This window comes from Pristiophorus japonicus, chromosome 14, assembly GCF_044704955.1.
Source record: "Pristiophorus japonicus isolate sPriJap1 chromosome 14, sPriJap1.hap1, whole genome shotgun sequence".
Classification (NCBI taxonomy): Eukaryota; Metazoa; Chordata; class Chondrichthyes; family Pristiophoridae; genus Pristiophorus; species Pristiophorus japonicus.
In genome coordinates, this window is record NC_091990.1 from 43,607,194 (window position 1) to 43,626,338 (window position 19,145).

Sequence of the window (19,145 nt, forward strand, 5' to 3'; positions counted from 1 at the left end):
ATGCAGAGAGGATGTTTCCACTGATGGGGGAGAATAGAACTAGATCTTAGAATAAGGGGCCGCCCATTTAAAACTGAGATGAGGAGAAATTTCTTCTCTGAGGGTTGTAAATCTGTGGAATTCACTGCCTCAGAGAGCTGTGGAAGCTGGGACATTGAATAAATTTAAGACAGAAATCGACAGTTTCTTAAACAATAAGGGGATAAGGGATTATGGGGAGTGGGCAGGGAAGTGGAGCTGAGTCCATGATCGGATCAGCCATGATCTTATTGAATGGCGGAGCAGGCTCGAGGGGCTGCATGGCCTACTCCTGCTCCTATTTCTTATGTTCTTATGTTCTTATGCTTTCTCTCCATAGATGCTGCCTGACCCACTGAGATTTCCAGCATTTTCTGTTTTTATTCCAGATTCCAACATCCGCAGTTATTTATTTTTGTAACATATCCACACTGTTACACCGGAACCTTTGGCCTGGATATCCAACTTAGATATTGACATTTGATTTGCTTTGCTACTACCATATGAAAGAATGAGGGCTGGACAATTAAGGTGAGTTATTGGAGGAGGATAAAGTGAATAACCATGATAGGAAAGGCTGTATCGCGTTTGATGAAGACGAGGATGGATAATGCACCATGGTCTCAGTAACAGAAAATGCTGGTCAGGACTTTGGTTAGGGCCGTTTTAGTGCTGTGACGGGGACGGATCAGAAGTTTCAAACAGGCAGGTGCGGGAAAGATGGGATCTGCGAGGTAACAGCACGTTCAAGGACTTGAGAGGAAAGGAGGTTGAAGGTGGAGTGGTATTGCAAAATTAAAAACTACTGTACAGAGTATCTGTAGCTAGACTTTAATACTGATTAAGAATCCGTTCTTTCTGAACACTCTTCAGTTCTGACGAAGGGTCATCGACCCGAAACGTTAACTCTGCTTCCTCTCCACAGAGGTTGCCTGACCTGCTGAGATATCCAGTATTCTCTGTTTTTATTCCAGATTCCAGCAATCGCAGTATTTTGCTTCTGTATTAGGAACAATTTTGTTTGATTTTTAAAACAATTTTCTTGAAGCAGACCACATGTACTTGAGGAATTAATAAAATGTGCATTTTACAAGGGATCTTTCATCGCCTCTGCTTCCTAATCTACCTGCTGTTCTTTGGCAACATCATTTGAAAACATGGAATTCGTTTTCACATGTATGCTTATGACACCATGATCTATTTGACCACCACCTTTCTCAACTGCCTCTGTACAATCGCACTGGTCTAATTTCCAGGCTTGTACGGGTTTAAAGGAATACCCTGTTCATGCCAACTTGCTTCTTTTGCTGAGGGAGAGAAAAAAGTCTCAACATGATTTTTGTCCTGATCCCACTCAAGTAATATATTGATATGATTCAATGAGAATTAAACCATGGATTTGTGTAAATACGTTTTTATAAGATTGTCTTAGTGCTTTTTTTCATGAAGATTTTGCCCCTCTAACTGGCAAACTCAAACTCGGGAACTTGCCAAACAGCTTGGGAGCATTTAGCACAAAAAAATTAAAAATCAGCGAAGGATTTAAATCCCAGATTCAACATTGTGCGTTATTCATGAATGACTGGCTGCATGGTATAGGAACTTCTAAAGCAAGATGATGGTAAATGGAAACCAAAACAAAGGAATCAGAAATCTATGATGCTTTAATTTTTTGATTAAAAGCAAAGAACCAGTAACTAAAAGAATGAGAAAAAGAGCTGATCCTCATGGGTCAGATTGTAGTACTTTCTGAAATGTACAATACAATTCACAGCAGTACTTTTGGGTTGCAGCCACAGTCTCAATTCCACAGAATCTTAGTTTGCTTCTGCCCAGCATGTAATAGCTTGGTATAGTTGAAAAGAAAAATTATGTGGAATCTATACATTTCTCAACCGCTCATGATTTTTTTTTTAAACTATACACTTTGGGCCACCTGAATGAAGTTAAAAGAAAGACTTGGATTTATATAGCGCCTTTCACGACCACCGGACATCTCAAAGCGCTTTACAGCCAATGAAGTACTTTTGGAGTGTAGTCACTGTTGTAATGTGCTACAGAAAATCCATCCACCTCCTCTTTGCACTCGAATCATCCTCATTTGTAAATGCACTGTTGATGTGAAAGGAATTCAACTGGCCAAGGAATCTCCCTCGTCTAATTTTCAACTTGCTGATTAATATTTGCCAGACACTGGGGCTGAAATTCAGATAAGGCCTGTTACCGCCGTTTTGTGGCGGACATGCAGCAGAATCGAGTGGCTGGCACGTTGCAGTCCATTGGCCGCCATGACCGAAATTCAGCTCGGGGATTTTTCGGCCTGTCCCCATTTCTGCCCCGCTGCTGACGACTGCCGCAAGTGCATCATCAAAGCGCGCACCGCCGAACTCCCGCACCTCCAGCACACTCTGCCCCAAATTTACCTTCAAAAATCTTTGCTGCACCACACATGCCCCTGACAGCAGCGGAGAATCGATCCCGCCCCAACTTCTGCCCCTATTATGCCTGACTTCTGGTCTTGTTGAAAAAAAATGACAAAGACCTGAATATTGATCAGGTGGCAACCTCTTCCCATGAGACGGTAAAACAGATAAGAAATCTTCGGTGCGCCAGGTTTCTAGCGTGCCTGAATTTCAGCCCCACTGAATCTGACACAGAATTTGTGTCAGATTCAAACAAGTGGCCAATAAATTGTTGGACATGAATAAAAGGATGCAGCAACAGCCTGTGAGTTTAATAAGCAGGTGCATCAGTACTAATGTTCCATGAGATGTCACAAGCACATTTCATAAGTATGTTATGCCATATTTACAAGACATATCAAGTGCACTTGGGCCAGACAATCATAACTCAACTAATTGGACACATGCCATAAAATTGGGCTCTTTGAAGATGAGCATATAAACATTTATTACATTCATATGAATTTTGTCATCTCTATTTTAACAGTGGAATTACTCTGAAATGGGGAAACACTTCCATTAAAATACCAGACCCACAAAGAGTGATTAATACCTAGAACAGGCTTACAGGCATGGCTTTGGAAGTAAAATTCAAATAATTCAAGATGCAGTTACACACTATAGAACTGGAGGGGACTAAAGAGCTTTGCTGGAAGAACAAGCTCGATGGACTGAATGGTCTGTCTTATGTTTCTGAATCTGAAAGATTCTTAAGTTCAGAACTCTGGATTTAAGAATGTGACTTATTAGGCAAGCTAATTAATATAGTTAAACAAATTTACAAGGGCAAAGGTAAAGCGGGCATAAAAATGAAGCAAATAGGTTTGGCAGGTAATTCTCTTGGGTGAAAAAACTATTGACTCCCAACCGACCACAAAGTGTGAATTCCCATCAGCTGCACGAGAGTTAGAGAGGGTGTGGTCCTTCACTGAAACACCTGTGAACTAATTCTTTTTTGGCGTGGAAGCAAGTCATCTTCATTTCGAGGGACTGCCTATGATGATGATGATGGGATTAGAAATATAATCCACAAATAGTGGGACGACTGGACAGAAGTAAGCAAGTAATTAGAGAAAGAGGGGATCGTTGATTTTCTATTTGAATCTCACTTTGGTACATGCAATTTAAAGAGAACGATATTAACAAGAAAATTCTCTTAAAGAGATCAAGCACTTGATTTGTTCATTATGCCGATTGCACAGTTTGCTTGTCAAGAACAATTAGCTAATAGGCACATTTTTCTCAGCAGGGTGGTGTCCCCTTTAAGACACGTGCTAATCTTTCTCAGATCATTTCAACTCATTAATTTTAATCATTAGGTAAATCTCTTCAATTTCAACCAGTTTGCTGAAATACGGTGTTAGCTTAAAAAAAAACCTCTGTTTGGTTATATTGTGCTGCTTTGCAGTAATAAATTTCAGGTTCAGTGGTAAAAATAGTTAAAAAAAAATAATTCCATGAAATGTTTGAAAAGCACGGCATCCGCTTAAAAATAAGACCGAAAGTCAATACCTGTGCACGAGGGCGGATCAGGCTGCCAGAAGAATCTGTTGTCAATCTGGACACACGTGATGGCAGCTGCTCCTTGTAGGGCATATCCAGGGTCACACTGAAATACGACTGAATCTTGAGGCTCCCTGCTGTCTCCACTCCGACTGCCGTTCTGAGGGACCCCAGGGTCATTACAGGAAGTAGCTGTGGAAACTGCAACAGTTGGCAATGGTTAAAGATCTGAGCCAAAATAATGTCAAACTTACTGGCGATGCTGTCTAGCCCATCACCATCATCATCATAGGTAGTCCCTCAGAGTCGAGGAAGACTTGCTTCCACTCTAAAAGTGAGTTCTCAGGTGACTGAGGAGTCCAATGCGGGACCGACACAGTCTCTGTCACAGGTGGGACAGACAGTGGTTGAAGGAAAGGGTGGTCAGGGGCCTGGGTTGACGAACGCTCCTTCCGCTGTCTACTCTTGGTTTCTGATTGTTCTCAGCGATGGGACTCGAGGTGCTCAGCGCCCTCCCGGATGCTGTTCCTCCACTTTGGGCGGTCGTGGGCCAGGGATTCCCAGGAGTCAGTGGGGATGTTGCGCTTTGTCAAGGATATTCGACTTTGTCTCGCCCACACTACTGCTAATTGCAACATGCCTGCCTTAATACCTTGGCATGCGTGATAACCGATTTTACTGTATCAGGAATGCGTGGGAACCGATTGCCTGAGATACCCTGAGGTGTTTAAATCACCCGTGGTTCATCCCGAGGGAAGAACACATTTTTAATTGGATTTTGATAGCAACATAAAAAGCAGCATCTCGCATATTAGAGAGACAATGGCATTTGGATTAAATGGGTGTCACAAAACTAGATGAGTCCACATGACACAGAAGGAAGCTGAAAGGGTTTTATTTATTCATTCTCAGGATACGGGTGTCACTGGCAAGGCCAGTATTTCTAGTTCCCATTGAGAAGAAGGATGAGCCCCCTTCTTCAATCGCTGCAGGCTGTGTAATGAAGGTACTCCCACACAGTGCTGTCGGGGGAAGGAGTTCCAGGATTTTGAACCAGTGACAATGAAGGAACAGTGATATATACCCAAGTCAGTATGGTGTGTACCTTGGAGGTGATGGCGTTCCCATGCGCCTGCTACACTTATCTTTCTAGGTGGTGGAGCTTGTGGGTTTGGGAGGTGCTATTGGGAGGGACTGTTTATACAGTCATTAAACCCTGAAAGCTTTTCAAACTTTGCTCTTGGTTCTCATATTGCCTGTGCCCGTATCTCTTTACCCACTGCCAACATACTTGTGCTGTGCATCTTGAAGCCACATGGAAAGCGAGGCAGGAATCTTTGTCAGATTAAGGTGGTCAAAGGAAGGGCTTTACTGGGGGAAGATAAATGTTGGTCTTTTAAAGGGAGTGTGATACTAAAAACGAGTACGCTTTCGTATATTGGGTTAAAATACTTCCCAACACTTACGCTGTATCTGCTCTTCCAATACTACATGTGCAGTTTAATACAGTGGTAGGCTCTTCCCAAGTCTTAGGTTGCTGGAGCTCTTGGTGGATTTTTTAGCCGCTATTTAAGAGGACTGCAGCTGTTGCTGCTGGCTGAGTCCCACGAGGATGTGAATACAAGCACTAGGCATGGTCCGCCTTTGAATTAATCAGGCACAGCTGGCATATCTACTGCAAGCACAGCATTGTCAGGAACACAATACAAATGATTATAGACACCATTTTTTTTTGATAAGGGGGCCGTCTCACTCATCACACAACTGTGAGTTTAATGATTGCTTTCCTTTGCCTCCCCTGTGCTTCGGGCATGACTGAACTTGTTTTGATGCAGCAATTTGGAGAGGATTCACAAACAGACCCGTCGTTTGGACTGGAAGCCATCCAGAATTCCCCAGCTCTGCCACTTACTGTGCATTCATCGAAACAGAGTGTGTGTTTACTTGAGTTTATCGACACAGCTGCTTAAAAAAAAACACTTTCTGGTAATAATATCATTTTTTACTTTAAAGGGGCATGGTCTTCCGAATAATGTGTTTGCAAACCATCATTTGTTTGATAAAAGAGACCACTCATGATGATGTCTTCAGCAAGTGACACATTGATGTACATAGGCAGCACTTACTGGACCACATTGTTCTAGTTAACTACCGCTATTAATTCAGCTCCTGCACAATCTGGCTCAGCAAGTCCCCAGGCCAGCTTGCCTTAATTGTAAAAAGGTTCTTCAAAATTTTCGACAGATTTATATGCAAAAACGACTCTGATGGGCAGATTTATTCTTAAATGGGTCATTTCCTCCCCTCCCGCACCGCCAAGTTCTACTTGTATTGTCTCCTATTGGCTTGTTGTGACCTGCTCCCAGTCTCTGCTGATACCCGGAGGTGTGGGACAGCAACCTGGGGAGCTCTTCCCTCGAATTATCCCTTCATCTCTGTCAGAAAGCACTTCCCCATCTCCTGACAACATTTGAAATAGAAAGAAAGACTTGCATTTCTATAGTGCCTTTCACGATCACCGGATGTCCCAAAGTGCTTTACAGCCAATGAAGCACTTTTTGAAGTGTGGTCGCTGTTGTAATGTAGGAAACGTCTCAGCCAATTTGCACACAGCAAGCTCCCACAAACAGCAATGAGATAATGACCTGTTAATCTGTTTCAGCGATGTTGGTTTGAAGGATAAATAGTGGCCAGGACACCGGGGATAAGCCCTGCTCTTCTTCGAATAGTGCCATGGAAACTTTTCAGTCCACCCGAGAGAGCATCTCATCTAAAAGAAGGCACCTCTGACAGTGCAGCACTCCCAGCCTAGATTTTCATGCTCAAGTGGGACTTGAACCCACAACCTTCTGACTCAAAGGCAAGAGTGCTACCCACTGAGCCATGGCTGACATAATCACTAGGGTCAAGCATTGGCAATCACTGTGCTCAGAAATCCATATTCTGCCCCTCCATGGCACCATGCACTGGCACAGGAGCCCACTGTGGCACTAGGTTGCCACACTTTAACATCTTTCAGAAATGTAATTGTTAATTACCCATTCCTTCTTACAGCATTTATTTATTTGAGCAGTTTTTTAAATCCCGTTTTAAATATGCCACCTATCCCTCAGGGTCAGGTACATTTGCTGCCATAGAAACACTGCTAAATGTAATTCATGGAGGAACATGCACTTGCAGTATCCTAAGTCCTCCTTCACTGAAAATATTGGCCTGTGATAGACAGCAAGAACCTCCTTTAGCTATTCATCACATCCACCCTGGGACAAGTAGCTAAAAATGGCAGATTGTTAGCAATAGAATTGTAATACTGGCTTTCTGAGCACTAAGCTATCCTCGTGGTTAAATGTGGTCTATAATGTTTTATAGTCAGCCTGCCCTATGGTATTATAATCATCCGCACGGTGCAATTACAGAGGTCATTCCAAAATCTCTCGCTTCTCCAGTAGGGAAGCCAGGCTTGCACGGAGCACGAGTTGGCGATGTCGGCCCGATTCTCGATACCCTCTTCCTGGGGGCATGGATCACTAAATCTCCCTTACATGCTTTCTGCCGTTCCTCTGCCTATTGGTCATCTTCCCGTTATAGCGTAAATGAGCAATTTTAATAAATTATAAACTTTTAAAATATATTTTTCTCACATACACTTATAAAATGAACCTTCATCGTCTCATTTGTATTTTGTATTTAAATCATTTGGTTGTTAATTTCTTCGACCATTTAATCCAGCAAGCTCACTTCCCTCCACGCTGCCTCCAACTCGAGTGCACCACACTGTTACTGCCTGAGAAACCAGCCAGATTGGGACTATTCCGCAGCCCATTCAGCCCGTCCATGATCAATGTAAGGTCCCTGGTATGGTCGCAGGAGTACTAGCCCATCTGTTACAGCATTAATGATTTTTTTTAATGAAGAATTACTTGTGGGATTTTATTTTTCAGTAGAAGCAGCGGTGATCTACCATTGAATATAACATCAAATTATGGTGTTCTCCTCCTTTCAGACATGGATATTGATTTTTAAAGGAAGCCAAAATTATACTATTTGGAAAGAAGAAAGTTAAATGGCCTTTTATGCAGAACTAAAAGGAACTCAATGTTCATTTTTTGAATTAAAAGCTCACTCTGGTTGTGGGATTTATACTTTGAAGCTGCTCACACAAAAGGCTAAGCAACCACCTGATCTACTCTGTACCTTAACTTCTATTTTGAGCGACATCTATGTAAAAATGTATTATCCGCATAGAGACTACCTTGATAATGGATACTGGCTGCAGCGAATACAATCCTAGATGGTTCCAATCAAATAGGAAGGTGTTCCGTGCTCTCACGTGGCACAACAGGATTTCTCTTACAATGTTGCAACTCTCATTTTATGTGCGTACAACAATGAATGGTTCTTCCAGCGTCAGTGAAATACAGGAATGTTGGAATGTGTTCCTTCATAAAAAATGTGCTTCAATTCAGATTAAACTGTATTGCTTCTCACACATTTCAATTTTAAGCTTATTCACTTGTATTTCCCTCGAGACTTACTTAGGCAAATTCAGGTTCAAGTGAATGGGATCAACTGTGCTGAATTAAATCTGTAATAGAGTAGGTGACGAAATTTCAATCCTCTTAAATTCTCTGTCGTTCTTTAGCTTTCATAGACCTTTCTGTTGCCCAAGCAAAGGCTACAGCTTTTTAATAAATTATATAGGTTCACTACGATCGATTTTTGCTACAAATATTTAAAAGCTTTCCTGAAAAGTGCAGTAATTAATTTACCATTTAAGCAATTGTGTCATTTGAAGCACTTTTGACATGCATAAGTATTTGTGAAAACATTCCACCTAATGATATTCTAATCTTCTGCACAACAATAAGTTAATGGGCCCAAGTTTCCACATGATTTGCGCCTGATTTTTAGGAGCAACTGGTGGAGAAAGGACTATCTTAGAAATCGCAATTCTCCACATTTTTTTTTCTGCAGTTCTAGTCAGGTAGAATAGTTCTACTTTGGAACAGAATTTTTTCTTCAAAAGGGGGCGTGTTCGGCCACTGACGCCTGATTTCAAAGTTTCCACAGTGAAAACGTACTCCAAACTAAGTTAGAATGGAGCAAGTGAAGATTTTTGTAGAACTGAAAAAACCTGTTCTACACATTAAAAAATCAGGCGCAGGTTACAAATTAGGCGTCCAGAACGAGGTGGGGGGGGGGGAGGGGAAGGAAGGGAAGTCATTAAATTCTACAATCAATCCTTATTTATACTTCTACAAATATTATACAAATAAATCCAACCTGAATAAACATTTATAAGCAAAGAAAAGATTAAATAAACCATCTTCCTACCTGTGTGAAAGTGCTTCAGGCACGGAGAATGCTGCAGTCAGCCTGAGGCGTCCATTCTTCCCGCGGGGGGGGGGGGGGGGGGAGAGGAAGCGCCCGTTCTTTCCCGCGGGTGGGGGAGGAGGCGTCCGTTCTTCCCGCGGGGAGGGGGGGGGAGGAGGCGCCCGTTCTTCCCGCGGATGGGGGAGGAGGCGCCCGTTCTTCCCGCGGGGGGGGGGGGGAAGGAGGAGGCGCCCGTTCTTCCCGCGGGCGGGGGAGGAGGCGCCCGTTCTTCCCGCGGGGGGGGGGGGGAGGAGTCACCCGTTCTTCCCGCGGGGGGGGGGGGGGGGAGGAGGTGCCCATTCTTCCCGCAGGGGAGGGGGGAAGGAGACAGTGAGAAGGCTGCAGGAAGCCTCAGTGCTGATGGCAATTTGCTTTTATTAAAAAATGTTCAAAAATTAAACAGCTACAAAGAACTACAAAAATGGCCGAGTGCCAATGTTTTCCTTCACACTGCGCGTGCGCAAATGCTCCAACGCGCACGCGCAGCGTTGCCGGCAGGAAAAAAACTAATTTAAATAGTACCCGCCCCCTCCCACTTACAAAATCGGCGCAAGTGTAGGCTCCGCCCCCCTGGGCGCCGCGCCAAACAGACAAGGAGCTGCAAAGCGCTCCAGAATCGCGCGTTTTTTTTCCGGCGCCATTTTAGGCGCGAAAAACGGCCGCCCAGCTCGGAGGGGCGCCTGTTTTTTATCGTGTGGAAACTTGGGCCCAATATTTCTATTGGAAAATTAAAATTGATTATTGCTACTCGCAGATTCAGACTCTGCAAAATTGGATTATCCCGCTCAAGTACTAGGTCATTACCATAATTATCAGCTCTTCAGTGAGGGCTTCCAAAACACTGAATAAAATAATAATTAGATATGAATTGAGACTCTGCTTCAGAAACACTACAGTGAAAAGAGAGAATCTCATGGCTCCAGACTTGAATTCAAATTTTAGGCTCGGTTGTTGAACCTTAAGTGCCCACTCCTGTTTGTACCATACACCAGGGCCTAAAGGCCAAAATCTGCCATTACAGTGTACTGAATGGAAGACATCTGCAACATGCATAATGGGTGCAGATCCAACTGTAGTGCATAGATGCTTAACTGTTACTGTACTATAGAAAATCTTTCTCGAAAAATATAGCTGGCCCTGGCAGCTTGATATTTCCTTGGTCTTGATGGCGATCTAAAGACTCACACATACACTGTTTAGTTCACAGAGGAGGCATATGTATATTGTTTACAATGCTCTTCACGTTTTGATATTTGGAATGCAAAATAACTGACAGTGCAGTCATCTCAAACATGCAGACGCAATGCATGCAGTGATGTCAGAGATGTAAGGAACATGTGGATCTCAGGGATGTGATAAAGTTCAGTGACCTCTGAGACTTGGACATTGTTGGAACAGTTGCAGCAATAGAAAGAGTGCAGAAACATGAAGGGTTTCAGAGCATAGAGGCAGGGAGAGTGCAGTGATCTTGGAGGCTTAGAGTACCGAGGCAGCCCAGAGGCACAGAAGGTGCTGGGACCTCATAGGGGTCAAAAATGGAGGACCGTTGAAACATGAAAGACACAAGAATCTTGGAACTCTGGAGGGCACGGGGAGCTCAGATGTGTGAAAGGCCCCTGAGAGATAGTCTCCAAGATAAAAGGAAAATAAGTGAATTTTTGGCAAGCAATTGATAACATCAGAGTCAGAGTATGGGAGCAACAGGAGGTTACGGATTTACAGAGCATGCAGAAGGGTGCAAGTCTTGGTGCAAGTGGGGGGGAAATGGCTACTTTATTCTTAAAATTATATTAAAAAATGGTAAACTCCTCTTTTAGTGTTTGATTTTTTAACCCTTCATGAAGTAAAATTTTACAATAAAATAGTAACACATGATGATAATCTTGTGAGGAGGTTATTCGTGCATTTAAAAAGACTTGCATTTATAAAGCATCTCATCATGTCTCACAGAAACATTTGAAAGTACTTCACAGATAATGAATGACTTTTAAATGTAGTGATTGTTGTAATATAAGGACAGTATGATCCTATAACCAGCGCCAGCTGTGGCTCAGTAGGTAGCACTCTCACCACTGTGTCAGAAGATTGTGGGTTCAAGTCCCACTCGAGGAACTTGAGCACATAAATCTAGGCTGACACTGCAGTGCAGTGCTGAGGGGGTGCTGCACTGTCAGAGGTGCTGTCTTTTGGATGAAACATTAAAGTGAGGCCCCGTCTGCCCTCTCAGGTGTATGTAAAAGATCCTATGCCATTATTTCGAAGAAGAGCAGGGGAGTGATCCCAGATGTCCTGGCCAATATTTATCCCTCAATCAACATCACAAAAACAGTTTATCTGGTCATTATCCTATTGCTGTTTCTGGAGTTTGCTGTGTGCAAGTTGGCTGTCATGTTTCCCACACTCCAAAAAGTACTTCATTGGCTGTAAAGCACTTTGAGACATCCAATGGTCATGAAAGGCGCTATATAAATGCAATTCTTTCTTTCTTTACAAACAGGATGACATGAATGACCAGTTAATCGGTTTTTGGGGTGTTGGTTGTGGGTGAAATGTTGAACAGAACACCGCAAAAACTCAACATCCACCTGTATCTCTGGAACAAGCTAAACGGGGATTTAATGTTCGATCCGCAGGACTTATGCTAAGCAGAACTGGCGTTGTGAGCCCTGGGATCCCCGGCCACCTGCAAAGCAGGTTAAAGTAGATGCTTTAGGCCTCATTATAATATGTAAATTGCCAACTTGCCTCTTGGCAGCGGGTTAGCAGCCTGCCCCCACCCTGTCCCTCCTGGGCGAAAGGTGAAAGGTGAAAGTTGGTGAGTTGGAGGCAGGTTGGGGTCAGGGGTCACAGTTTTTCAACTTTCACTTCCCCCAACGCCTCCTTCCCACCCACTCATATCTCAGAAAACTCTGGCCATAATTTTTTAGACTGAACAGAGAGGCCATCAATTTAAATATAAGCGAAAATGATAATAGAACAGATATTAGGAAGAAACTCTTCACGCAAACAGTATAAATGTTTGGAAGAATCTGGCAGGTTTGGTCGTAGAGCAAAGAAATTCAAAATACTATTGGATGCCAAGATGGGAGAGTCCGAGGCAGGTAGCTTCAATGGGACAAGTGGCCTTCATGTTCATTATCTTCTTAAATAGCAAGTACAACCAGGGAGCAAATGCTAATGACTGCTCTAAGTGTCAGCTCCGAATTTGTACACAACTAAATAGTCTGCAGCTACATAAAACATATGCGATGAAGTACAAAATAACATTTGAGCTGCTGTAATTGTTTGTCAAATCAATGCTGCTTTAGTGGCCCCAAGTTTCCACACGCGGCGAAAAAGGCGCACCTCAGAGCTGGGCGCCTGTTTTTCGCGCTGAAAACGGCGCCGGAAAAAAAATGCGGTATTCTGGGAGCTCGATGTCTGCTTGGCGCGGCGCACAGGGGGCGGAGCCTACCACTCACACCGATTTTGTAAGTAGGAGGGGACAGGTACAATTTAAATGAGGCTTCTTGGTGTGGGCAACCCTGCGCGTGCGCGTTGGGGCGTTCGCGCACGCGCAGTCTGAAGTAAACATTGGCACTCGGCCATTTTTAAAAGTGCTGCAGAAAAAGTGAAGATTTGTTTCTTGGACCCCTGCAAAGGATTGTATTTTAATTTTCTTGATATTTGTGTGTGAGGGAGTGCTTTTAGCACCTGCTGAAATCAGTGAGTTCAGCTTTTCACTGCTAAACTTGCAGAACCGGTGCCTGCAAATTAAGGACTGTGTGTTTGGAGAAATAAAAGTGCCAATTCAACTTTGCAATGGATCAACTTCCACCAAGAACAAAGAATTTCTTGCATGAGGAAGCAAACCATTGCATAATATGTAGTGCACCCATTCTGCAAATTTAAATATAAAGATGTCGATGTGGCTGCCTCTCCCTGTCCAAATGGCCTCAGTCAATCCCCCTCACAGCTCGAAGGCTGCTGCTGCTCTCGACCAGCCACTGACGCCGCTGCAATCCCATGGCCGAATGGCCTCAAGTCCGTCCGGGTGCTGCATCTTCGCGGGGAATGAAGGCCTGCCTCAAGCACCGCAGCTCAGCTCGAAGGCTGCTTGCTGCCTGCCGCTGCTGTTGAGACACTGACGCCACACTGGTGCCTGAAAGGCCTGCCTGAAGCACTTTCACACAGGTAGGAACATGGTTTATTTAATCTTTTCTTTGCTTATAAATTTTTATTCAGGTTAGAATTATTTGTATAATATTTGTATAAGTATAACTAAGGATTGATTGTAGAATTTAATGACTTCCCTTCCCCCCCTCCCCCCACCTCGTTCCCTACGCCTAATTTGTAACCTGCGCCTGATTTTTTAATGTGTAGACAAGGTTTTTTCAAGCGTACAAAAATCTTCACTTGCTCCATTCTAAGTTAGTTTGGAGTAACTTTTCACTGTGGAAACTTTTAAATTAGGCGTCAGTGGTCGGACACGCCCCCTTTTGAAAAAAAAATTCTGTTCCAAAGTGAAACTGTTCTACCTGACTAAAACTGCAGAAAACTAAATGTGGAGAATTCCGATTTCTAAGATACTCCGTTCTACACCAGTTGCTCCTAAAAATCAGGAGCAAATCATGTGCAAACTTGGGGCCAATGTGTCAGCAGTGCTCTTTATAAAAGGCTGCAAAGGAAGATTTCTTACTTCCCATAAAATGATAAAATGAAGGTAGTTAATCTGAATCAACCTGGTTATTATGCTTATTGAATTAAACAGAAAACATAAATTTAATCAGGCTGTAATTTGCAGACTTAGAAAGAGGCACGTACAAAGTTCAGGTTTCCAATTGAAATATTAACATGCTTTTATTCTCAATTAGGGAGTACTGTGCCTTAAAAGCAATTTCAAGTGAAGGGATGTTCGGAGAAACAAAAGGGCTCTTTAAAGGGCTCCAATGTCTATTGAAACATTTTAGATAAGAATAAATCTAGCATCTGTGAAAGGAGCAGGCCATGACGCCTGCTCCTTTCACAGACCATTTACAATTTACCTTAACATGGGCATAAATATAATCTCCTGATATGCAACAATATTCCAGACAATGGGGCTGAAATTGCAGTCTTTGTGACAGCGTACCCTCAGGGTACATCGCCATAATCCATTTGAAAGGCCCCGGAAGTGGCGGATTTCAGCATACGCTGGTGCGTGCGCAAAATCCGGAAATTGCGATCTGTCAAGGCATGCCTTGACAGATCATTCGAACTGCATGGAAACTTAGTTTGGGCCACTTGCCCAGCAATTGCCCAAGCAACTCTTATTGTACTTCATTGGCTGTAAAGTGCTTTGAGACGTCCAGTGGTCGTGAAAGACGCTATATAAATCCTAGTCAGTCTTTCTTTCCTTCTTTCTTTCTGTCTTTCTGTCTCTCTCTTTCTTTATTTCTTTATGCTGATAAAAGCAGGTGCATGGCCTGCTTGTATCAACATAAGGGTATATATAAGGCCTAAATAAAATATTTAAAAATCCAAAATAATGCACATACAATTTAAATGAGTTCATGCATATATTGGCCTGGATTAAAATGTTTGAAATTATTTAACAAAAAGTTAAATTTTTATTGAGTTTGGTGCAATGAAGGAACTTCTGAATAAAATTGCAATTGATATCATTTAAATACTGTATATCATTAGGAGATTCCCTTCATAACTGATTGCAACGGAATCCTCCTTTGTGATTGGAGGACTGGGCCCACGTGATCCCAGGGATGTTTCCGAACTGCCACCGTCCCTTGGATCTGTGAGCCATTACACTGCCATGTGCCTGTTGACCCGAGACCGTGACTCTACACAGCCTAGGCGCCAGGAGGTAAGGTGACTCCGGGGGTATGCCTCCAACTGGCCTCCAAATGGCCTACTCCTGCACCTATTTTCTATGTTTCTAACTGCGATTTCCAGCCCATTATGTCCACTGTGCCTAGAATGGGAACTGTGGCCAACAATGGTCCTGAGGACCTCAGTAAATTGACACGTACTTGAGAACTGAATGGCGAAGCCCTGCTTGCTGGTGAAGAAGTCCGTGTCGAACTGGAGTGTGATAGAGTTGAACGTGCTGTGGATATCGGGGGGCAGTGCGGAGCCGCTCATCTCCCTCAAGAGAATGGCACTCTCCAGCGGTCCATCCCAAATCTTCAGAACATCATGAACAGCTTCCGTGTGGAAAACCAGGAAGTGGACGCTAAAGGAAGAATCAAAAAGGGAAATGATGTATGGGGTTAGGGAATCCACTGACATTTTTTTATAAACTCTGCTGAACGCACGTGAGGATACAGATTGTTGCCTTGGCTCTTGTTACTTAGCAATCTTCAATTGCAAATGTATCCAAATCAGCAGCGTGCACTGCGACTACTTTCGTTTCATGACCTCTGACCCAAAATTTATGATGGTCACTATAGGAACGGAAATGAAAACTAGGTTTGATATTTTAAAGGAACATCCCAAGCTGGAAGGTCTCAAATTACCTTCCAGGATTTAATATTAATCTAAAGAAACCTGGCTAAACTTCACAGGTTTATTTTTCACTTTGGCACACATTAAAAAATACGTTGCAAGGTATTTCTGGTGTAGTTAATCTATTGTGGGTGCTGTCATCAGCTCCCTCAGAACAAACCATTTATCGGTGGTTTCCAGTTGATCTTCCCATACTTCCAATTGCATTTGCACAGCATCCGACAGCCAATTTGCAATAGATGGTTCATGGAAGAGGCATGTAATGATGGTGCCTATCTTGGATACAATATTTTTTTGCATCAAAGAGGAACGCTCATCAACATTACCAACAAGTCCTGTTCCTTTTGTAAACCCACAATACAAGCAATGTAATAACAGAGATAGAATAACATACAACAGCAAAAACACAATGCATACATTTGGAAGAGAAATTATTTCAAAACAAGATTAGCTTCATAAGGAATACAAAACCAATGGAACACACTGATCTATTAATGTGCCACAGTGAGAAAGCATGTCTCATTCAGAGTGATTTCTCAAATTTAAACATGTCTTTTCACAAAAGACTTTTATTGAAATCCACAGACAATCGCACTGCTCCAAATACTGTAATTTACCTGACAGCCCATTTTATTACAGACTCTTGGTACTTCATTGTTCGATATTATTTGGAAACCTTCCTGGTCTTTTCTGAATAATGAGGAAGAATTATATCTATTCTTAAGTATTTGTCGACTGAGAAAGTGTTTTTCAAGAATGCATTTTGATCAATCCTTATTCAACATTTGAAAGCTCATAATGAAACATCTCACATTTGCAGGGCATTACCCAAACCGATTCTGACAGATTGCTCTTTTCCCCACATTAACTGTAAAAGAGGATTGAAGTATCTGCTTTTCCATTGCGGAGATACAGTCCCCACTAATTACACCATCCCTGCTTCTCTCAGACAGCTGCCTATATCGGGCAAATGGTGCTGACCATTTGCCATTACAGTACCACAGGTGTCAATTACAAACCTATTCATATGATAATAACTGTTACCCAGATGTTCGCCCACTGGAACACACCTCACTTGTCCTACTGTATTCCCCTGTACTATATCCAGCTATGCTTCCTTCCTCATTGGGCTGGAAATATATTGATTAGGGAAGTTCTCTTGTACACATTTTGGAATTCTTCACCCTCCTTGTCCTTCATTCAGTTTTCCCCCCGAGTCTATATTAGAGTCATTGAATTCCCCTACTATTACTGCTCTATTATTTCTACATTTTTCTGGAATTTGCCAACAGATTTGCTCCTCTATCTCCTTCTCACTATTTGAAGGTCTGTACTGTACACCCAGCAATGTAACAACTCCTTTTCTGTTCCTTAGCTCGAACCCTCAAAGCCTCCCTGATAAAGTGCAACATCCCCACCGACACCTGGGAGTCCCCAGCCCAAGACCGCCCTAAGCGGAGGAAGAGCATCCGGGAGGGCGCTGAGCACCTCGAGTCTCGTCGCCGAGAGCACGCAGAAAACAAGCACAGGCAGCGGAAAGAGCGGTCAAACCAGTCTCCCCACCCATCCTTTCCCTCAACGACTGTCTGTCCCACCTGTGACAGAGACTGTAATTCCCATATTGGACTGTACAGTCACCTAAGAACTCACTTTTAGAGTGGAAGCAAGTCTTCCTCGATTTCCAGGGACTGCCTATGATGAGCTCTAACCAATAGATTCAGTCTTTGAACTCGTGAGCATATTGGGCCCAAATTTCCCTCGGAGTTGCTCCGTTTTTTTTGGAGTACCTTGATTTTTTTGGAGTATTTTTTTAGTTGCAATTCTGTCCATTTAATTTGTGCCAGTGTAAGTGAGTTAGTTAGGTTTTTTTTTAGTTTTGTTTTTGTTTCAAAAGGGGGCGCTCCCAGCCACTTACGCCTGTTTTGGCCATTTAATCGAGTTTGGCCAGCAAATAGTTGCTCCAAACTAACTTAGGCCAGCGTAGGTTGCCCCTTCTGTCCGCACAGAAAAACCTTACCTGGAGTTAAGTAATTGGCCGGTGCAAGTAACTACATTTAAAGCACCATCAAGCACCAAACAAAGCACACAAAGTAATAAGAATTCAATAAAAAATCAAGAATTGAAGTAAATAATTAAATTGGCAAATAAAGAACTGAAGTAAATCCTACCTTCAACTAAACTTGGCAGTGGCTAGCTGTGTGGGAGACCCTTCGGCCTGGGATAGGTGCGAGAGAACACGACATCTGAACGGGGAGGGGGGGGGAGGGAGAAGGCTCAATGCGACAGGCTGGGGGGGGGATGGGTGGCGCTGGGGGTGGTGGGTGGTGAACGCGGCATCTTAACGGGGGTGGGGGGGAGGGAAGAGATTCACAGCGGGCCCAACCTGGCTGGTGCGGGGGTGTGGGAGACCCCCACCCCGCTGGATCAAAATTCTTCCCCACTACCCCCCAAGCCGGATCAAAACTCTTCCTCTTCCCCCCACCGATCAAAACTCTTCCCCCCACCAACCTGTCTCTTGTAGCCCTCGGTCCAGGATAGGGACGGCGAGTGTCGGCCCCTCCCACACAGCCTGCATCTCACACACTCAGATTCTGGAGGCTAGGAGCTACTGCGCATGCGTGCACACTCTTGCGCGCATGTGCAGTAGTCCCGGCACTGTTTTCAGCGCCGGGACCTGGCTCCTCCCCCGAATCCAGTTGCCATGCTACGCCACCATGGAGGAGAGGCTGGGGAGCAGCCAAACTCGGCCCAAAGATTTTTGGCGTCCTTGGAGTTCTACAAAAGCGGCGCACCTCTGGTGGGTGCGCCAGAAATCCAACTGGTCAAATTTGGGCCCATTGTCCCTCTGTAGAACTGTAATATTGCCCTTGATCAATACTGCCAGTCCCCACTCCTTTCTTTTTCCCTTCCCTATCCCTCCTGAATACATTGTAGACAGAAACGTTTAGTTCCCCTTCCTGCCCTTATTTAAGCCAGATGTCCATTATAGCCATTATGTAATAACCCCATGTGACAACTTGCACCTGTAGCTGGGCAACTTTATTTGTAACACTGCTCGAGGCAGTGTTACAAATAATTTGCCTCTCGGTGCCCTTAAAAAAAACCCACAATAACCCCCCAAAAAAGGGCACTTGAAAAATATTTGGAGTGTTCCCCCGCCCCTTTAATAAGGAGGCACTTGGATTAATCGTTTCTTTGTGTTTGCAACAAAAGAGTTGTAACACTGCTCACATTAACGCACATGCAGTCCAACACCATCCTAGTCAGCTTTGCTTTGTTCCTCCAACTAATTCCTGCTCTTTCCACACT

At 43.6% G+C, this 19,145-nt stretch overlaps 1 protein-coding gene across 1 annotated transcript in view; it reads right to left on the reverse strand.

The window, feature by feature from the left end:
• Window positions 1-19,145, reverse strand: part of csmd2 (CUB and Sushi multiple domains 2) — a 778,395-nt gene that overhangs the window by 421,674 nt on the left and 337,576 nt on the right. Inside the window, exons 21-22 of the mRNA XM_070898713.1 lie at window positions 15,362-15,564; window positions 3,993-4,184 (exon numbers count right to left, since the gene is read on the reverse strand). Coding sequence (XP_070754814.1) covers window positions 3,993-4,184; window positions 15,362-15,564 — 395 coding nt within the window. The remainder of the gene's footprint in view (window positions 1-3,992; window positions 4,185-15,361; window positions 15,565-19,145) is intronic.